A 22,914-nucleotide genomic window follows, 5' to 3' on the forward strand; every position below is an offset into this window, starting at 1 on the left:
ACATATCAGACTCTCACCTACAGTGGAATCCTTCAAAAGAAACCTGAAAACCCACCTCTTCAGACAAGCCTACAACCAGTGACCCTGCTGCCTCTATACCGCCATGACCAACTTAACCCGCACCTACTGTGTCCTTCTCTCATACCATGTAGATTGTAAGCCCTCACGGGCAGGGCCCTCTCTCCTTCTGTACCAGTTTGTAACTCATCTTGTTTATGATTAGTGCAATTGTCTGTATTATGTATGTGCACCTCTTATCATATGTACAGCGCTATGGAATGAATGGCGCTTTAATAATAAATAATAATAATAATAATAATAATAATAATAACACTAGCAACAGATCACCGCTGAACACGGCGGCCGGGACCGCAGTGGTAAGTAGCCGCTGTTACACTGACTTTTCTGTTTGGAGGTGTTGCGAGCAGTGGTTACATGAGGGTATGCACACACATTGAACTGGCTCCGGACAGCCCAGTCAGACCACCAGTAGGGAAGGACCATCGACAAGCACAAACATCTCCCACAGTTTTGCTGTCCACCACCCAGACACGACAGTAAATTAATTGGGCTGCACTCACTGTCCAAAAGGTGAGGTGCTTCAGTGGAGTGGATATAATCCAAGGAGAAAACAGTAAGAGAAATACTACTGCACACTCAGGGTTAACATGCAAATAAAATTATTTTATTAAGACATATCCTCCATTTAGAACATGGGCAGATATGGAAATATTTTCTTGATGTTTCGGTCAGTCCCAGACCTTTGTCACAAAAGTCATGAGAAGTTGGAGCAGGAGTGTCGGGTATTTATCATATATAAAAATATGAAATTATAAAAATTATGATTTCAGATTTTTTTATGAAAAATAAAAAAAATTAAAAAAATTAAAATGGAAATTTAATTGGCGGACATATAAACGCCAGTTCTTTTATTGATGAGATCTAAAGTTAATTTGTGCAGCTAATGAAACAGGGTGCAATTAATTATACAAAATATAATTTATTATAAAAACAAGCAGTACAAATGGCATACAAATGAATACAAAGATATATCAAAATTGACCATAAGATGGTGCTCCACCGTTTACAGGCTGACTTAAGTACAATACAATACTACTTTTCCTTTTTATCAAATTATTACCGATTAATATACTGGTAATCAAAATATTATAATGCAACAAACAACAAAAAAAACAATAGAAATGAATCTGTGGAAAATCCCTTATGCTCAATCAGAGAATATGGCAGTAAGAGACATCTTATAAATACGCCCGTTGACCTAACTACGGATAATAAAATCCGATCAGAGATTTCACTCTGATAGCAATATTACAGGAATTCTAATGATGTGCACGTTCATTAAAATTTCCCATAAAATTAATGTTAACCCTATTGACCCATTAATAATGGGGTCTCAATTATATGCCAATTGGAGCGATTTATAATTACTGCAAATAAAATGGATTATACATTACCCCTTGCTTTGGGATAAAGAGCTTTTAGAAGGGACCCAGCTTTCCAAGATTCAGATCTATCCCGTCCTGTGGTACGTTTCTGACGTGTGAAGTGATGCTGATGAATGAATTCCCAAGTGTTCTCCCTGAAGAAGTTTCAAGTGATGTTTGGCTCCAGTCCTCTTTGTCTCAAGTGATTTTTCAAGTGATCTTCGTTTCTCCTCCTTCCTCTCCAAAAACTGCCTTAGATATCCTCATCCTTATCTATGCCCATCCCCTCTTGGATTAGGGATTTCCAATTAGATAAGGTGGGTGTGACGTATGGTAATCATGGGTATGATGTCATTTAATTGACATTCTTTCTGCCCATCTACCACTTGATGGCACTGTTGTATCATATAGCAATTTTTAGAATTAACATATATATCCGGCTTTATTACACCTCTTAACCTTTGGTCTCTCCCAACTTAAATCAATTAGGAGGTATTCTTTCTGACACTTTAGGATCACTTTCCCAGACATCACGGATCCATTTTGACAGTCAACAGACCATCTTATTTATGGTCAGATAAGAGAACCATAAACTTCTAGCTTTTGCCCTGGTTTGTATACACCTAATTGTCACAGCTATTTGAATAATGATGTTTGAAATACCCTCAGCTCCTCTGAATAGACCCTTCTTAAGAGAAGAAAACAACAACTTGCTATATCCCCTCAATGAGATACAATACAAAAAGATACATTAATAATGTCTGGTTATAATACTTAATATTGCTTATTATATATGAATCATTAACAAGTTCAAACGCTAAATAAATGCACACAGGAATATATATATATATATACGAAAAGATACCCATTCCACACCAGATGTGTTTTATGGATGTCTCTTATTAGATCATGAAGCTATATAACACCCATTGTTCCTCAGACTGATATGTTTAGAGAAACCAGTGTTTTTAAGCAATAACCTCTCATGACCCCGGTAGTTAAGACAGTTCATGTGAGACCCATTACAATCTCTAAGATACCACATCTGTTGGCAATAACTTTTAAAACAATATACATTGTATGCCAGTGACCATTCCTTCTCTGGCTTATTCCAGCAGAGTTTTTGGCCTCTTAAAGGTAATGTGAATCTCCATTTTGGTTCTAATATTGTCAGACCTTAATGTGCAGATATGAATATGCCCGACAGGAGCAAGTAGAAAAGACCCCCGTGGCACAGTGTGAAAGCTTTGCAGGGGAGATTGAAGGCACATGTCTGATTTATCACCAATCAAGTATTTATGGGACCAGCTGGTATGCCAGGCCTGTTCAGGACCGAGCTAGCTGCAACATCTGTAGGCAAGTGTGCCACCTTGTGGATACCATGTGGATCTGGTATGCCTCCATGCCCAACCGTATCTCATCTTGTATCCAGACTAGAGGCAGCCCAACTTGGTATTAGAACCTTCTATCAATTGTACAGTTTACCCCAATATATTTATTCTTAATATTGTAATCACAGTGCATTCGGAAAGTCTTCAGACCCTTTCACTTTTTTAATATTTTGTTATGTTGCCACCTTGTGCTAAAATAAAAAAAATAACCCCATAATTAGAAAATGAAAACATTTTAGAAATGTTTCCAAATTTATTAAAAAAGGAAAATAAAATTTTGCGTGGGCATAAGTATTCAGACCCTTTGCTATAGCCGCCCATTTCTCTAGATCATCATTTGAGGCCTCGTCCACATTTCCATTTTTCACTGATGTGTGTTGTTCACATTTTCCTAGACAGCACACGTACAGCACAAGGAGTCAACCATTGACTTGGTAGCCACTTATATCTGACACTTAATGGACAGTTTTCTTCCTTATGGAGAACAGCTTTTTTGGATTTAAGAAATGGTCCAGTGATCTTTCAAGTTACAATGGCCTCGGGTTACAATATTTCATCATATAATCATCTTTTCTGATATATTCTAATTGGAAACCACACTCAACATCCAACAGTCCAGAATTGGGGCATGTGTGATGCTGGCAGATCCAACCAATCAGCACAGCCATTTCACTGGTAAAACACCTGTATTATTGAAGTACACTGATTGCTTGTGGATAGGAGATAAATGTCTGATCAGCGGGGGTCCGACTGCTGGGACCCTTCGATTATGAGAACTGGGATCATGTATTCCTACTTTCATGGATATGCTCTCTCCCATTAAACTCTGCCAGAGATAGAAAATCCTTTATACTTGGCCAGCTTAGCAGTTCCATAGAGCTGAACGTAGAGGCAGCTTATATGCATTACCGCCACTTCCTTCGACCTGGGGAAAGCAGGGCCCCCGTTCTCAGTGGGACCTCTGCCAATCAGACACTTTTCGACTATCCTTTATATAGAAGATAAGACTGTGTACTGGGGCAACCCATTTAAACCATGGGATATCTTCACAGATGTTACATCTCAACCACTGAATTTAACTTTAAATTAACTTTGAATTTAACTACTGATCCTTCCCTGAGGTAACCAGAATATTTGTTCTCTCAGACACTGTTAGAAAATTTATGTCATCTGATATTTTATTTATACAGTATATTTTCTAGAAAGCGGTATGACAACAGGAACATATAATGTCATCATTTCAGCCTCTCCCGGATCTCAGTTTATTATATCTGGAAGAACATTAGAACATACTGTGGTCATCACAGATGTTTGGAGATAGTGATATATTGTTACGCAGCTACTATAGCCCCAATCATAAACTGCATGACCATGAGCGTGGAGTAACCAGTTCCCAGAATGTTTTCTGCAAAAAACAAACAAAAAAAACATCAGAGGTTATCCCATGATTACATCATGTAGTAAATCACAATCTGTTTCTAACAAGGCTAGAACCAGAGGTCTCTCTATTCACAGTTCCAGATGCTCTACTAGATTTATATCAAAACCTGGCAGCTCAGGAGGTGTGTCCTTTCTGCTGCAGATCAGGGGGTGCGACTTTCTGCTGCAGCTTTTGGGAAGCAGCAACGGGAGGCAGTTGAAGGATGGAACTGAAAATGTGTGTCCACCTCCAGTGAAGTTGACAGAAAAAAAACAAAAAAAAAACAACAGCAGGTGGCGATATATTTTATTAAGTAATTCAGTATACAAAATGTTTAATTACATACAATTACAAAATAATTCAGATCCAGGTGCTGGTATTAGATATTAAAAGGGCTAACAAATAAAGGTGATATGGCTATTTCACATGTTACAGATATTAGAGAGGACCTGTCACACCTCCTGACATGTCTGTTTAACCGCCTCCGGACCGCGCACGCTCACAGGAACAGAAGGTAAGCGAGTGGATCTCCAGCCTGCCAGCGGCGATTGCTCGCTGGCAGGCTGGAGATGTGATTTTTTTTAACCCCTAACAGGTATATTAGACGCTGTTTTGATAACAGCGTCTAATATACCTGCTACCTGGTCCTCTGGTGGTCCCTTTTGTTAGGATCGACCACCAGAGGACACAGGCAGCTCAGTAAAGTCGCACCAAAAACCACACTACACTACACCCCCCCCCGTCACTTATTAACCCCTTATGAACCCCTGATCACCCATAATCACCCCATATAAACTCCCTGATCACCCCCCTGTCATTGATCACCCCCCTGTAAGGCTCCATTCAGACGTCCGTATGATTTTTACGGATCCATGGATCCATGGATCGGATCCGCAAAACACATGCGGACGTCTGAATAGAGCCTTACAGGGGGGTGATCAATGACAGGCGGGTGATCACCTATATACACTCCCTGATCACCCCCCTGTAAGGCTCCATTCAGACGTCCGCATGTGTTTTGCGGATCCGATCCATGTATCCATGGATCCGTAAAAATCATTCAGACGTCTGAATGGAGCCTTACAGGGGGGTGATCAATGACAGGGGCGTGATCACCCATATACACTCCCTGATCACCCCCTGTCATTGATCACCCCCCTGTAAGGCTCCATTTAGACGTCCGTATGATTTTTACGGATCCATGGATACATGGATCGGATCCGCAAAACACATGCGGACGTCTGAATGGAGCCTTACAGGGGGGTGATCAATGACAGGGGCGTGATCACCCATATGCACTCCCTGATCACCCCCTGTCATTGATCACCCCCCTGTAAGGCTCCATTTAGACGTCCGTATGATTTTTACGGATCCATGGATACATGGATCGGATCCGCAAAACACATGCGGATGTCTGAATGGAGCCTTACAGGGGGGTGATCAATGACAGAGGGGTGATCACCCATATACACTCCCTGATCACCCCCTGTCATTGATCACCCCCCTGTAAGGCTCCATTCAGACGTCCGCATGTGTTTTGCGGATCCGATCCATGTATCCATGTATCCGTAAAAATCATACGGACGTCTGAATGGAGCCTTACCAGGGGGGGTGATCAATGACGGGGGTGATCAGGGAGTCTATATGGGTGATCACCCCCCTGTCATTGATCACCCCCCTGTAAGGCTCCATTCAGACATTTTTTTGGCCCAAGTTAGCGGAAATATATATTTTTTTTTGTTTGTTTTTTCTTACTAAGTCTCATATTCCACTAACTTGTGTCAAAAAATAAAATCTCACATGGACGCACCATACCCCTCACGGAATCCAAATGCGTAAACATTTTTAAACATTTATATTCCAGACTTCTTCTCACGCTTTAGGGCCCCTAAAAAGCCAGTGCAGTATAAATACCCCGCATGTGACCCCATTTCGGAAAGAAGACACCCCAAGGTATTCCGTGAGGGGCATATTGAGCGAGCGGCGAGTTCCTAGAATTTTTTATCACAAGTTAGCAGAAAATGATGATTTTTCATTTTTTTCTTTTTTCCTTACAAAGTCTCATATTCCACTAAGTTGCGACAAAAAATAAAAAATTCTAGGAACTCGCCATGCCCCTCACGGAATACCTTGGGGTGTCTTCTTTCCAAAATGGGGTCACTTGTGGCGTAGTTATACTGCCCTGGCAATTTAGGGGCCCAAATGTGTGAGAAGAACTTTGCAATCAAAATGTGTAAAAAATGGCCTGCGAAATCCGAAAGGTGCACTTTGGAATATGTGCCCCTTTGCCCACCTAGGCTGCAAAAAAGTGTCACACATCTGGTATCGCCGTACTCAGGAGAAGTTGGGGAATGTGTTTTGGGGTGTCATTTTACATATACCCATGCTGGGTGAGAAAACTATCTTGGTCAAATGCCAACTTTGTATAAAAAAATTGGAAAAGTTGTCTTTTGCGAAGATATTTCTCTCACCCAGCATGGGTATATGTAAAATGACACCCCAAAACACATTTCCCAACTTCTCCTGAGTACGGCGTTACCAGATGTGTGACACTTTTTTGCAGCCAAGGTGGGCAAAGGGGCACATATTCCAAAGTGCACCTTTCGGATTTCACCGGTCATTTTTTACACATTTTGATTGCAAGGTACTTCTCACACATTTGGGCCCCTAAATTGCCAGGGCAGTATAACTACCCCACAAGTGACCCCATTTTGGAAAGAAGACACCCCAAGGTATTCCGCGAGGGGCATGGTGAGTTCCTAGAATTTTTTATTTTTTGTCGCAAGTTAGTGGAATATGAGACTTTGTAAGAAAAAAAAAAATTAAATAAAAATCATCATTTTCCGCTAACTTGTGACAAAAAATAAAAAGTTCTATGAACTCACTATGCCCATCAGCGAATACCTTAGGGTGTCTACTTTCCGAAATGGGGTCATTTGTGGGGGTTTTCTACTGTCTGGGCATTGTAGAACCTCAGGAAACATGACAGGTGCTCAGAAAGTCAGAGCTGCTTCAAAAAGCGGAAATTCACATTTTTGTACCATAGTTTGTAAACGCTATAACTTTTACCCAAACCATTTTTTTTTTTTTGCCCAAACATTTTTTTTTTTATCAAAGACATGTAGAACAATAAATTTAGCGAAAAATTTATATATGGATGTCGTTTTTTTTTGCAAAATTTTACAGCTGAAAGTGAAAAATTTCATTTTTTTGCAAAAAAATCGTTACATTTCGATTAATAACAAAAAAGTAAAAATGTCAGCAGCAATGAAATACCACCAAATGAAAGCTCTATTAGTGAGAAGAAAAGGAGGTAAAATTCATTTGGGTGGTAAGTTGCATGACCGAGCAATAAACGGTGAAAGTAGTGTAGTGCAGAAGTGTAAAAAGTGGCCTGGTCATGAAGGGGGTTTTAGCTAGCAGGGTTGAAGTGGTTAATAACTACTTGCAATCCCCATGTAATAACCATTTTTGGAACATATATTCTTATGACTATGTTGAGCCATTCTTTTATTATTCCTGATAGATGTTTATGAATGAATTGCTAGCAAGTCTGCATTGAAGGTCCAGATGGGTGTTACTAGTTGGGGAGGGGGGTACATGCAGTCTGAAATTATCCAATCAGTGCTGCCAGTGTTGAATGTGCAGGAACACACTCCAACTGGTAACCCCCATCCGGACCTTCATTGCAAAATGCTAGTGATTCTTTAATAACTTATAGCAGGAATAATAAAGGAAATGGCACACCATAGAGCCATAAGAATAGATGCTCCAGAATTGTTATTACATGGGGAATGCAAGTAGTTACTAAAATAGACATGTCAGAAGAGGTGACAGGTCCTCTTTCAAAGGGGTTGTCTAATAAAAGTGACAGACCAATTTCACATCATACAGGGAACTCCCCTCATGCAGGAAACTCTGGCAGAATATCCTTGCATTACATTACATATAAACCACATAATACTGCATTGTCCGGGCAGCAGTCCCTGTATGGGAAATACATAGCCAGAAGCAGCTGGCCCTGTGAAAAACAGCCAGGCGTTCCAGGAGCCAGACAGCCCCTCTAATATTACCTATACATTTATATAATACACGTGGCAGTCATTATTTTCTATTGGGTTGTAGCTAGGGATGAGCGAATCGACTTCGGATAAAACATGCAAAGTTGATTCGCATTAAACTTTGTTCTAATACTGTACGGAGCAGGAGCTCTGTACAGTAGTAGAATGTATTGGCTCCGATGAGCCGAAGTCTAGCGAGCCTTCGCGCAATAACTTCATAAATTAATTTGTACTGTAAAAAAACATTTCCCGAACCCGGGTTTGGTTCCAAGGTACCACTTCGTTGTTGAGTTCAGGAAATGTTTTTTTTACATTACATATTAATTTATGAAGTTATTGCGCAAAGTCTAACTTTGGTTCATCGGAGCCAATATATTCTAATACTGTACGGAGCTCCTGCTTATCCCTAGTTGTAGCTCTTCTTCACAGTATTACTGGAGACACTTTGTGGTGCACATTGTTTTGTATGTAGTCTTGATAGCACAGGAGCTCAGTCAGGCCTTCTGCAGTTTTATGGAGTGGTGCTGTAGTGGTAGCATAGTGTTTATGCCTATGTCGGCGGCCGTGCGTGCATTGCGGGTGATGCTAGTAATGCTCCTCCCCGTCACGGCCTGAAATTGGCTAGCTCCCCCCTGTCGAAGCCAGATGTTTTCATCCGCGTGACGGGGAGATGCAGCGGCGGCCATGCCAGTATGAGAAGTGCCGCGGGGGAGCAAAGCAAGTACAAGCTCTGTGAGGGACCCAGGCATATATGGGCGGGAATTATAGATCTTGGATAACCCTTTTAACTTATTTAAAGGTTTTGATCATATCCCCCTTTCCCTTCTTTGCTCAAGGCTATACAGATTAAGTTCTTTAAGTCTATCCCGCTAGGGAGGCTGCTCACCGTTGCAGCCTGCTATTGGATGCTCACCCGTCGTTGTATGTTTTGATCCGCGTAATGTGGAGATGCAGCGGCGGCCGTGCGGGCAACAGAAGCGACAACCTGTTTGAGGGGCCCGGGAATTAAAGGGGGAATTATAGGGTTTCGATAACCCCTTTAAGACCCTCCATTATTTTTGTCTGTCTTTTGAAAAAAGTTTCAACAGTTTTTCATCTACAGCTTTCAGTTCCATTGCATTCTTCTCCACAGTGAATCAACTCTGAGAGCTGCTCTGACGCCGTGTCCCCAAAGGTGCCCATAGCCTTTAAAATAATAATTTGATGGAAGCACATTATCCTGCATAAGCGATCAGCAGCTATCGGGAACATTTGGCTCGTTCCCCATAATTGCTTGAGCATAAGCCCACGAGGGATTCTAAGACTGCACACACTTTTGTGTTCTGTATATCAATACTTTTAAAAGGTGTGGTAAATGTAGAAAAGGATGTGAACTGGGAACACTGAGCGTCAGGGCACAGAATGTCCCATTCATGTATTTTGTATTTGCACTATAAATATTACATTGAATACAATGTTCCTTTCTTGCTACAGCAAGCATTCATGTGTCTGTGCGTCCATGGCTGTAGAATCTAGAATAGGTCATCTTCTCCTACTGATCCCTGATCTGTATTTAGTACATTAATCACTATTCAGATTTACCTCTGTGAGGGGGCAGTGGATCTGGGCGTACCACTCCTGACAATATAAGCACAGCTGGATCCCCTGACCAATGAAGAGGAAGGTCCATAACATCACATTCCAAATTGGGCTGGTCCGTTTATCATTCATCATGAAATTAAATATGCCTGGAAAACATAAGAAGGAAGTCTTAGGCTATTTTCACATTAACGTTTTTTTGTGGATCCGTCATGGATCTGCAAAAATGCTTCCTTTACAATAATACAACCGCATGCATCCATCATGAACGGATCCAGTTGTATTATGTGTTCGATAGCAAAGACGAATCCGTCTTGAACACCATTGAAATCCAATGGGGGACGGATCCGTTTTCTATTGTGTCCTGTGTCCTCTTCCACAGCACATGGCGAACATAAAAACTCTGCTTACAGCGTTTTTCTGTCCCTCGATGGGGACATAGCCAAATGGAACGGAATGCATTCTGGTGCATTCCGTTTCGTTCAGTTCAGTTTTGTCCCCATTGTCAATGAATGGGGACAAAACTGAAGCGTATTCTTCTTTATTAAGACCCTATGACGGATCTTAATAGCGGAATTGAAAACGCTAGTGTGAAAGTAGCCTTACTTATACCAATACATAACATATACACTCTACACATGCTGAAGGAACCTACAAATAAACCACAGAACCTTTGCGTATCCAAGCATAAAGCTGGTTATACAAGCCATAGCTATGTCCACAAATATTTGAAGGGATACATATAAACAACCCCAGTGATTACCATCTCCGCTGTAAAGATACATTCAAGCCTCCAACTCACATAGGATAACACAATAGACCGCACATTGAATGCAAAGATCAAGCGGGTAAGTGGAAAGCTAAAGACCACCTGGAACTCTGAAAGAACTTGAGCAGCGCCAGGTGAGAAGCTTCTGCCTCGATTAACAACGAGGCAAGTGCAGGAGGAAGAGCACACAGAGAGAAACACAGATTGTCCATGGGGTGGTAATGTAATAACACATAAAGTATCCTACTAATCAAAAATCAGGGTGGATAAAAATCTATGATTTTAAAAAATAAATAAAAAAAACTGATTTTTTAGATTTAAATCAGATTTCTTTTATATAAAATGCTTTTTGAGGAAAATATATTACCACCCAAAGGTTATTCCATCATGAAATAAAGATTCGTTTTTTTAATTATGTAGAATAACCTCTGGAAGAGCATGACATTGTGAATGTATTAATGGAATTTATTTACCAAAAAAATTAAACATATAGTTGAATTTTCTAAGTAAATAAATTCCATTAATCCATTCACAAGGTCATGCTCTTCCAGAGGTTTTTGTAAGATTATTGGGCAGTTTCTCTGCCTACAAGATATTATCACAGATGCTTGGTTTACTTTTGAAGTTCTCAAAACTGAATTTGACTCAGCAGAGATCACATGCCTCTTCTTCACAGAAAAAATGTTATAACATGAACAGAGTTGAGAAAAAGACCTTAATCCTAACTTCTACAAACCTATGAATACAGAATCAACCTAATCAAACTAATATGAAAAGTTGTTATTCTAAAAATCTTCATCTACTTGCATATAATAAGTTATACCAGCAAGAATTAGTCTCTATGTAGAAAACTATGATTTAAATCAAGCCTTACTGACTAGTGATTTAAATCAAATCCAGCCTGTCAAAGATACATGATCTATATTCGAATAAGTATTTAATTATTGAAGAGACTGAAATCAACTTCAGAGGAGGACTAATTTATTCATTATTTTTCTGCAATAACATTTTGTGATTTAACTCTTGATTTGCAGGAATTATCCATTTATCTGTCACATGAATCATGGTTCAATAATTTATTCATTTAATGATTTACGAATATCATGATTAATAGATGGATCAAGTTTGATGAATAGGAGAACATATTAGAATCCAAATGAGTGGATTTTTATATATCATTTTATTTTTTGGTTTTATTCCATTGTATTTTTTTTATATTTTTTTGGTATTGTGCACTAAGTATTAAAAGGATATAATGTACAACTAATATAACAGACTATTTTTCATGCCATACTAGATGATAGAGTGCCTGTCATCAAAGCGATTATTTATATTCTAGATATTAATTTGGCTTTGGGTGCTACAAGGACAGTGCACCTTGATCCAGAGGTCTAGGAAGGTGAGCCACTGTCCACAAATATGCCCACTTGGATTGGCTAAGGGTGTCTTTTTGTTTTAAAGGGCTTGTCCGGCCATTTAAAAAAAGGCTCCATATGGTGTAAATGAATAAAGTAATTTATTCTTACCTTTCCGATCCCACACCACTCCTGTTCTGATGCTTCATGGGCCTCTGATGATTTCTGCTTTCCAATCCCCTCTGCTCCTGTTGCTGATGTTTTGCAGTCCCCCATTGATTTCTGATCCCATACTGCTTTCATTCTGATGTTTCATGGTCCCCCATCAGTTTCTGCTTTCTGAGGCACAAACCAGTGGAGACTGTGAAGTGTCAGAACGGGAGCAGTGGGGGAACAAAGGTAAAAATAACTTATTTTACTGTGCAGAGCCTGTTTAAAATAAATAAATACATTGTAACAGGGAGCCATGGTTCGGGCAGCATGAAACTCCTGACAAGTTCTCTTTTAAAGGGTTTTCTGGCTGTTTAGTATTGACCTATTCTCAGGATAAGTCTTCAATAGCTGATCAGTAGGGGTCTGACTCCCAGCATCCCCGCTTATCAGCTGTTTGAAGAAGCATTGCCGCCTCTTCCTAGGCCTGTGACATCACTTTCATTGGTTACATAGCATATGTGCAGCTCAGTCTCATTTAAATAAATGATACCAAGCACAGTCGATATGCAATGGACAGCACTATGCTTAGTAGACTGCGATCGGTGGGGCTGCCAGGAGTTGGACCTTGCTGATCTGATATTGATGACCTACCCAGACAACTTTAACCGCTTGCCGCACACCTAACGCCGAAAGGCGTCATTGCTGTGGTGCTCTCAGGCTACACTAACGCCGACTGGCGTCATCTCGCGTGAGCCGAGATTTCCTGTGAACGCGCGCACACAGGAGCGCGCGTTCACAGGATCGCGTAGTGCACAAGTTCATCTACATTGGCTGGCAGGCTGTGGATTTTTGAATCGACCAATGAAATGGTTATGTCAGACGCTATTTTGAAAATAGCATCTGATATAACTGCTACCTGCTCCTCTGGTGGTCCCTTTTGCTTGGATCGACCACCAGAGGACACAGGCAGCTCTGTAAGTAGCACCAAATCACCACACTACACATTAGATATTACCCTGTCATTTATTAACCCCTTATTTAGCACCTGATCACCCATATTAGACTCCCTGATCACCCTCTTATCCACCCCCCTGTCATTGATCACCCCCCCTGTAAGGGTCCCTCATCCCTGCCAGGTAGTTAGCTACTTGTCAGATAGTTAGCGTCCAGCCCACCGCACCGCAGTCACTGATTATTCGCTAATCAGCACTAGTACTATATAGTATCTGTAAGTGATCAGTACATTAGGGTCACCTTAGGTTCTACAATAATCGCAGTGTTCGCCCGATCAGGCCTGATCTTGTGCGCACACTTACGTTCAATCTGCCCCACCGCAGTGACCGAAATTATTTTTTTCTGATCACTGCAAAAACACCGTAAAATCGCTGCGCAGCTATAAAAGATCACTTTTTAGCTTTTTGGATCTTTATTAGCGATCGCAGCTTTACTTCGCAAGCACTCCTTTTTACTAGGTAGGTTTGCTCTTTTTCCTGGGTAGTCTCAGAGGAATACCCCCTAAATTTAGTGAACCCAAAATGTCAAACAAGGGGTATTCCGCTGAAGAGGCCTACAGGATTCTGGCCGTGATGGATGAAAGCGATGGGGACGCCTCATCCGCTGAATCCAGTGGTTCAGAATATGAACCTGTAGACAGCAGTGGCATTCTAACCGCTAGCGAAGATGACGAGGTAGAGGTCCCTGCTACGGTCAGGCGTACCCGATCCCATGTCAGAGTTCTGCATACCCTGCATGATGATCCTCATTTGCAGCAGAGTGGTGCTAGCGCTGATCTTGTTTATGGTGCGGCATACACCAGCAGCGCAGCACACCCTGGACCTTCTACCAGCACTGCCGTATTCCCTGGTAAAGTGGCGAGTACCAGAAGGGCAGTTCTAGCTGGTACGGTGGGACGTGCAATAACTCCCCTGTCGCAGCCACCGCGTTCACAGGCCCGTAGAACCCTTAGTCTCCCAGAGGTGCTGGCAAATCCTATTTGGCAATCCCCTGCTTCCGCCGCACCCGTATTGCCCCTTTTCACCGCCCAGTCTGGAGTTCGCGTGGAGACAGCTCATTTAGGATCGGCCCTTCAGTTTTTTTTAGCTGTTCTTCACCGCGGATCTCTATGACCTAGTTGTGGCAGAAACCAACCGCTACGCCACACAGTTTATTACCGCCAATCCGGAAAGCTTCTATGCCCAGCCTTTCCGGTGGAAACCAGTCACAGTTTCTGAGTTTAAATTTTTTTTGGGCCTTCTCCTCAGCATGGGTCTAACTAAAAAAAATGTATTGCGGTCATATTGGTCTAAAGACCCAATACATTACATGCCCATGTTCTCTGCTGCAATGTCTAGGGCGCGTTTTGAGGCTATCATGTGCTTTATGCATTTCGCTGACAATAGCACCTGTCATCCAAGAGGCCACCCTGCTTATGACCAGCTCCATAAAATTCGGCCCCTCATAGACCATTTGTCATCCAGATTTGCAGATGCGTATACCCCTAATCAAAACATCTGCATAGATGAGTCCCTAGTACATTTTACCGGGCGCCATGGCATAAAACAGTACATCCCCAGCAAGCGCGCCCAGTATGGGGTCAAACTGTATAAGCTCTGTGAAAGGGCCACAGGCTATACATATCATTTTAGGGTCTATGAGGGAAAAGACTCAAAACTGGAGCCGGTCGGATGTCCTGACTACCTGGGGAGCAGTGGCAAGATTGTCTGGGACTTGGTGTCACCCTTACTCCACAAGGGGTACCACTTATACGTGGACAATTTTTACTCAAGCGTGGCCCTCTTTCGGCACTTACATCTAGTCGGAATTCAATGCTGTGGCACCGCGCGACCTAGTCGCCGGGGCTTCCCCCAACGGCTCGTTAGTACCCAACTTTCACGGGGGTAGAGGGCTGCCTTGTGTGACCAAGAACTGCTCGCGGTGAAGTGGAGGGACAAGAGGGACGTTTGCCTTCTGTCCACCATTCACACAGACACGACTGTACAAATTGAAAGGGCAACTGGAGTCATTGTGAAACCCCTCTCTGTCCATGACTATAACCTTCACATGGGAGGGGTGGACTTCAATGACCAGATGTTGGCTCCCTATTTAGTTTCCCGATGCACCAGACGCTGGTATAAGAAGGTGTCTGTATATTTGATCCAATTGGCTCTGTAGAATAGTTTTGTTCTCTACAGTAAGGCTGGGAGAGCAGGATCCTTCCTAAAATTCCAGGAAGAGATCATTTCGGAAATCCTGTATCCAGGAGGGTCCGTGCCCCAAGGCCCTGATGTAGTGAGCCGGCTACATGGCAGACACTTCCCGTCTGTCTATCCTGGTACCCCAACTCAACGTTCCCCAAGAAAAAGATGTCGTGTCTGTAGCAAGGGTGGAATAAGGCGTGACACCACCTTTTTTTGTCCTGACTGTCCTGACCAGCCTGCCCTATGCATAGGGGAGTGCTTCCGCAAGTTCCACACTCAGGTACACTACTAGTGTAGGGATTGCGTCACACAGGACAGGCACACAGGGGTCTTAGGGCCCTTTCACACAGAGCTGCCACAGACCTCTCCTTTCACTTGGGACAAAGTGCATAATGTACTTCGCCACATCTCTGGGCGATTTGCGCTTTGCACATTGTCCCATGGGGAAGGAGAGGTTTGTCTTATAAAGGTAAAAAAACAAAACAAAACAAAAAATCACCGGTAAGCAAAAAAGTAAATGTTCTCTAAAGTTAATGTTAATAAATTTATTGCGTTGCGGCATGTTTTTTTTTTTTTTTTTTTTTTTTACCTTCTAGGTGGACCAAGCGAACAAGCAGCTGCAGCACTGATGTGCATTCTGACAGAAGCATTGCGCTGCTGTCAGATTACACAAAAGTCGGTGTATGCGGCGCTGCAAGACGAGATTTCTCCTCTGCAGTAAAAGATACCTTTGCCGAGGCATATGAGCTGAGGAGGCGGCGGTGTTCATATGCTTTGGCAAACACTTTGTATATATAAAAAATAAATAAAAAAATCCCGGAAATGATTTATTCATCCACATCGATTGATGTGAATGGAGAAATCTGGTTTGCCAGGGCATACGAGCTAAGTGGGTATGGATGTTGGGCGGAGCTCCTATGTCCTGGCAGACGCCTTTCCCCTCTTTTTTTTTGGCAGAGATTTTTTCATCCACATTGATCGATGAAGAAATCTGTGCCGTTCATTTTTTCTTTCAGCCCAGAGGCTGAACGGAAAAAAAAAATCTCATTACCTGTATGCTCAATATAAGGAGAATAGCAGAAACTGCTAATGCTGGCCATACATGTAATGACTGCAGAGACCCTCAAATGCCAGGGCAGTACAAACACCCCACAAATGACCCCATTTTGTAAAGAAGACACCCCAAGGTATTCGCTGAGGGGCATATTGAGTCCATGAAAGATTGACATTTTTGTCCTAAGTTAGCGGAAAGGGAGATTTTGTGAGAAAAAACAAAAAAAAAACAATTTCCGCTAACTTGTGCAAAAAAAAATAATAATTCTATGAACTCGCCATGCCCCTCATTGAATACCTTGGGGTGTCTTCTTTCCAAAATGGGGTCACATGTGGGGTATTTATACTGCCCTGGCAATTTAGGGGCCCTAAAGCGTGCAAATAAGTCTGGAACCCAAATGTCTAAAAATGCCCTCCTAAAAGGAATATGGGCCCCTTTGCCCACCTAGGCTGCAAAAAAGTGTCACACATGTGGTATCGCCGTACTCAGGAGAAGTTGGGAAATGTGTTTTGGGGTGTCATTTTACATATACCCATGCTGGGTGAGATAAATATCTTGGTCAAATGCCAACTTTGTATAAAAAAATTGGAAAAGTTGTCTTTTGCCGAGATATTTCTCTCACCCAGCATGGGTATATGTAAAATGACACCGCAAAACACATTGCCCAACTTCTTCAGAGTACGGCGATACCACATGTGTGACACTTTTTTGCAGCCAAGGTGGCAAATGGGCCCACAATCCAAAGAGCACCTTTCGGATTTCACAGGCCTTTTTTTACACATTTTGATTTCAAACTACTTTGCACGCATTAGGGCCCCTAAAATGCCAGGGCAGTATAACTACCCCACAAGTGACCCCATTTTGGAAAGAAGACACCCCAAGGTATTTCATGATGGGCATAGTGAGTTCATGGAAGTTTTTATTTTTTGTCACAAGTTAGTGGAATATGAGACTTTGTAAGAATTTTTTTTTTTTTTATTCATCATTTTCCGCTAACTTGTGACAAAAAATAAAAAGTTCTATGAACTCACTATGCCCATCAGCGAATACCTTAGGGTGTCTACTTTCCGAAATGGGGTCATTTGTGGGGTTTTTCTACTGTCTGGGCATTGTAGAACCTCAGGAAACATGACAGGTGCTCAGAAAGTCAGAGCTGCTTCAAAAAGCGGAAATTCACATTTTTGTACCATAGATGTAAACGCTATAACTTTTATACAAATCATTTTTTTTCCCCCAAACATTTTTTTTAATCAAAGACATGTAGAACAATAAATTTAGAGAAAAATGTATATATAGATGTCGTTTTTTTTGAAAAATTTAACAACTGAAAAATGTCATTTTTTTGCAAAAATGTTGTTAAATTTCGATTAATAACAAAAAAAGTAAAAATGTCAGCAGCAATGAAATACCACCAAATGAAAGCTCTATTAGTGAGAAGAAAAGGAGGTAAAATTCATTTGGGTGGTAAGTCGCATGACCGAGCAATAAACCGCTAAAGTTGTGGAGTGCCGATTTGTAAAAAAGGGCCTGGTCACTAGGGGGGTATAAACCTGTGGTCCTTAAAGGGGTTATCCCATCATAATGATCACTGTTAAATCTGTTAATGATTTGACAGTGATCATTTTTGTAAATATACTTTATTAACAAATCCCCACCGATTAGGATAAAATTCATACCCACTTACCTGATTGTTGTGACTCGGTCTCCCCTGGTTACGACCACTGTTCTTCTTGAAAAGCCGGAAGGTCGCACTTGCCCAGAAGACGACTCCTTTTCTCCCGGCCGGTCCGCTCGCTGTTCTGAACGCGCACGCTGCCGCGCATGCGCGACAGTGACTTCTTCCCGGCCAGAATAGTACAGAGCTGCGAACGCGCACGCCGGCTCTGTAGGAATAAGTCACCATTGCGCATGCGCGGCGGCGTGCGCATTCATTCCAGCGCGCGGCACGGCCGGGAGAAGACTTCAATCAAGATGAAGCCCGCCCCCAGCCAGAATCCAGGAAGTGAACGCGCGGTGGCAGCAGGTAAGTATAGAAACGCTAAGTGGGATAACCCCTTTAAGTGGTTAAATAAAGAAGACAGAAAACCAATGTTCAGATGGCCTGGCAGAGTGCAAGAGGGCTGCAGTGAAGAAAGCTAGGTGCTGGACCCAGAGGGCTGGTGACAGGTGAGACTTTTTTTTTCAATTGCTGCACCCTACCTGGCTTTCTGAACATGGGTTCCCAATCTTGGAGAACCCCTTTAACTGCTACTTCCTCTTCAGTACACTGCCCATCATTTCAGAAGCGAATGTAATTACAAGTACTCATGGAGCGCCAACTCCGCTTTAAACAGCTGATTAGTGGGGGTGCTGGTTGTCGGACCCCCGCTGATCTGAAATTGATTAACTATCCTGAGGATAGGTCATCAATATAAAACTCCTGCACAACCCCTTTAAGAAACATGATCTCATAAATTCATCTTGAATTATGTACTTGTAGAGAGTCGTACATGATCAATCGCAGGTTAACCAACTGAAATGCACTGGTCTGTATTATCGTTACTGTACTTTCTAGTGCTGGTCCATGGTACTTACGGTAGTACATTGACAGATTATTGAGTCTTAGCAGAAATGGTGCAGCATCTTTGGAGCTGCCAAACATGATGGTGAATTGTAGATGTATGTGGATAAGTAAACATGCACATGAATAAAGTCTCTGTAGTAATGACATATTTTCAGCTAACCAAGGACACATATTCCGGAGAGGCAGATGGATGCTTTAGGGTCCTGAGAGGATGGGGCCCACTCTTGGTTAGGACCCATTCTCTTTGTTATTGGGTGGTGAGAACTTGTGCAGGGTTTACATTTCCTAAGGAAAGGAGGTGGGATATCGACTCACCAGACACTTCCGTTTTGGGTGTCATGAACTAAAAACATAATGGGGACCCATTTTCTGCTATGTATGCTACTGCAACTGCTAACATTATGAAAAAGACATAGAAGAAAATGGTGGTCATATATACCTCCAAAAAGAGCAAAAAGGCAGAACATGACCGGGTAAAAGAAACCAAGAGACATTGTTAAAGCATATTCATGTACAGTGGCAGAGATGAGGAATACAGCGAGCATCACTCCTGTGCGAAAACGCTTCCTGAGCAGCTGAAAGATAAAGAATATTTCAGTTGTTGAGTGCAGGTTCACACCTCCAGATTGTCCTAATACTCTTCTGATGAAATCCTCACCCATAGCAGATCCTGGTAGACATAATAATACAACCAGTCATGGATGATCACATTCCATGTGCGGAAGTAGTTGGAGAAGGACTTGGAATTCCACCAGTCCTGTAGAAAATGGAAACAGCGGCTTTATGGTAAAGCAATCCAATGCACAAAACCATAGTATAAGATGAAGAAAGGTGCAGTCACCTTATAAAACATGCGATCTGCAAAGCGGAGCATCTCAGCAAATGCGTTCATCCAGCAGTGCAGAAATGCAAAGAATGAGATTAGCAGCATAAAGGCACCTGGAAAATAGAACAATAAAGACAAAATCAAAGCCAAGTCCATTACACTTTGGGACACATTTATTATGACTGGCGTTTTAGATGCCGGTCTTAATAAAGGTCCATAGCTGGCGGTGGATCCGCCGAAGTTATAAAGAGGCACAAGCCTCTTCATAACTTCACCACATCCAGCGCCAATTCTAAATGTAAGCCAGCTTCTGAGCTGTCTTACATTTAGACCATTTAGAAAATGATGAATAAGTCCCCTTCCCACAATTTTAGACCTGGTGTGAGTAGGGAAAAGTCGCAGATAGCGGCGCAACAGTTAGCTGCGCCTGAAATACGCCTAATTTAGGCATATTTCAGATTAGTAAATGACCCCCTTTATGTTTTATCTTATATTCAGGCCTCAGTGATAACTGCTCTTATCATCATAAGAACAATTGGGAAGTTGTCACAATCCCACCCATATTTCTATTCTTATCATCATAGAATAATATACTGTTGGTTACGGTCCTGTCCTATAACAATTTAGAAGTAAAAGGGGTTGTCTCATCACAGTCAGAGACAGGGAAAGAAAAGGAGAGTGTTAGTCGCTGGACCTTCAAAAGGAGGGTCAGGGAATAACTTCGCAGGGTGCCAAAAGTAAGGGAAAAAAGCGAACAGTGTACAAAAGAGTAGGGGAAAGTTATATTAAATTGGACAAAAGTATTTCTTAGTAGAGCATAGGTGGGCAGGCTGCCAATGGTCTCAACCTAATCTTGAAAAGCTCAGGGTAAGTGATAGAGAAGGAGAGTGGTAGTGCGTGGAAAACCCTAATAGGACCAAGGGGGAGGCGCCAAAATCCCTAGAATCTAAAACATGGATCGTAGAGATCCCTGAAATGAAATCTATGAAGCTTATAAAAACTAATACAGTAGCGATACTTACACACTTAAATGATGTGTACACCCTCAGACCAGATCATATAAAATCAAATAATGATGTAAATAATAAAGTATAAAATCAAAATGTTAGTGACTCTCTTCACCCAGGAGGGTAATGTGGGACAAAGCTCAAGACACCCACACCACACCTCCTGCGCCTGGGTCGCCCGTAAAGATGTCAGAATCGGACAATGACCACTCAACAGTGTATCTTGAACCTTTTTCCTTTTCTTTTATTCCAAAGCCAGGGTGGGGGAGTGGAAGCTTTCACCCACCCCCACCAATCAGCTGTTTGAAGAGAAGGGTGCGCGCCGTACGAGTGCTGCCTTCCCTTCATTGTTTACCTGTCCACATCGCAGTGGCGAGCAGGTGTATATATTTTCCTATACACTTGAATAGGAACGAGCCGCCCCATAGAAGTGAATGCGACAGCATGTAATTATACTGTCACGGCTGGGACATGGTCTTGTTGTGCACCGTGACACGTTAGCCGTGCATTCTGGTTGCCTGTGGCAACGCGTTGTGGTGCAGCATGTTTGTGCTTTCCTCCTTCTTCTGGTTCTTTCCCTGTCTGGTTCTGGAGGGGTTAACTTCTGGCTAGGTGTGTTCTGGGTGTGGCCTCATGGCTCTTCTTAATCTGTTGTTGTGAGTGGAGGTCAGTAGTTCTCCAGCCTTGGTGTGTGCTGGAGCTATGCTCCTACCCTGGATATTCCTTTCTTCCAGTGTGAGGGCCAACTAATTAGACATCAAGGTCTTGCGATGTCATCCTTCTGTATTTTCCCCTTCCTTCCCTTGTATATGTTTGGTTATGGTTTATGTACAGGGTGTGTTGTTATGTCTAGTATTGTGTTCTATGCCTGGTCTGTTTAGTACTGGTGTTCCACCCTGTTGCTACGGCAGGTAAGTGCTTGTTGTTCTGGTGTGTTGTTGTATTTGGGTTCTTACCTGCTGATCCAGTTGCTGTTCACTGTCTTCCCTTACCCTTGCTGCTTGGCCTGTGAGACTCCTGTTCGTCCGTGTTCTGGAGGAACAGGTGTTCTCTAGCGCCTAACCGTTATACAGGGATCATTGGGATGACTCGGGGTCCGAGGTTCCTGTGTATGAGCCCACCTTCCATCTGTGTCTGCTCATACGGTTAGGAGTCAGGGCCAGGATTAGGGTGGCTTAGTAGGTGACCTGCTCCCTTTTACTAGTTTCCAGGCCTAGCTGCTTCCCCATTTACCCACGCTATACGGCAAGGAGTTTTCCCCCACTCCCCATCGTGACATATACCTGCCGTGATGTCGACAGCATGCAGGTAAACAGTGAAGGAAAGGCAGCGCTTGCACGGAGCACAGCCTTCTCTTCAAACAGCTGATTGGTGGGGGAGCCGGATGTCGGACCCCCGCCAATCTGATATGGATGAGTCATCAATATTAAAATCCTTTTAATGATACTAATACCAATGTACTTTTCTTCACCTCTTGGCATTGTACTTTTTCCAGTCACATGTCTAGTTGAAAATTTCAGTCTGTACGTGCGATATAAAAATATTTCTTGCAGAAATGCATGCAATCTTAATACATTCCAGCCCACCCAGGTCTTTATGCCATCTGTCCACCATCAGCAAGTTAATACAGGCAGTTTCCAACTAATAGTACAGCTATAACACACAGACTTAGTGGCTGAAATAAGAGATAACTGAATGTGTGTGGGGACGGGGTGGTTAATAGCAGGAGCAAAATCAGTAACAAGTATGTTAAGGGGTTGTATGAGGTTAGAGAAAAGGATCTGCTTTACTTCCAGAAACAGCACCTCTCTTGTCCATGGACTGTGTCTGCTCTTAGTCTTACCAGGCAGGGTGGCATGGAAGATGGAAAGCACCAAGGTCTTGGTACTGAATGGCTGCTTGCTCATTTTTTTGAATACCGGGATGCAGAGTGTGACCATGATAAAGTACAAAAAAAATACACCGCCAAGGAACTAGTGATATTGAGAAAATTAAAAACAGATTATATTTCACATCATACTGTACATTCTTTTTATTGTCACCTTAAAGGGGTTTTCCCAGTCTTTTTTTTTTTAATGATGACCTGTCCTCTGGA

At 42.3% G+C, this 22,914-nt stretch overlaps 1 protein-coding gene across 1 annotated transcript in view; it reads right to left on the minus strand.

The window, feature by feature from the left end:
- Positions 1-4,190: 4,190 nt before the first annotated feature.
- Positions 4,191-22,914, minus strand: part of LOC122931423 (sterol O-acyltransferase 2-like) — a 150,945-nt gene continuing 132,221 nt past the window's right edge. Inside the window, exons 10-15 of the mRNA XM_044285497.1 lie at positions 22,663-22,792; positions 19,828-19,925; positions 19,645-19,743; positions 19,426-19,561; positions 9,899-10,044; positions 4,191-4,241 (exon numbers count right to left, since the gene is read on the minus strand). Of these exons, the coding sequence (XP_044141432.1) occupies positions 4,191-4,241; positions 9,899-10,044; positions 19,426-19,561; positions 19,645-19,743; positions 19,828-19,925; positions 22,663-22,792 (660 nt within the window). The remainder of the gene's footprint in view (positions 4,242-9,898; positions 10,045-19,425; positions 19,562-19,644; positions 19,744-19,827; positions 19,926-22,662; positions 22,793-22,914) is intronic.

The sequence above is a fragment of the Bufo gargarizans genome, chromosome 3 (assembly GCF_014858855.1).
Source record: "Bufo gargarizans isolate SCDJY-AF-19 chromosome 3, ASM1485885v1, whole genome shotgun sequence".
In the NCBI taxonomy this organism is placed as follows: Eukaryota; Metazoa; Chordata; class Amphibia; order Anura; family Bufonidae; genus Bufo; species Bufo gargarizans.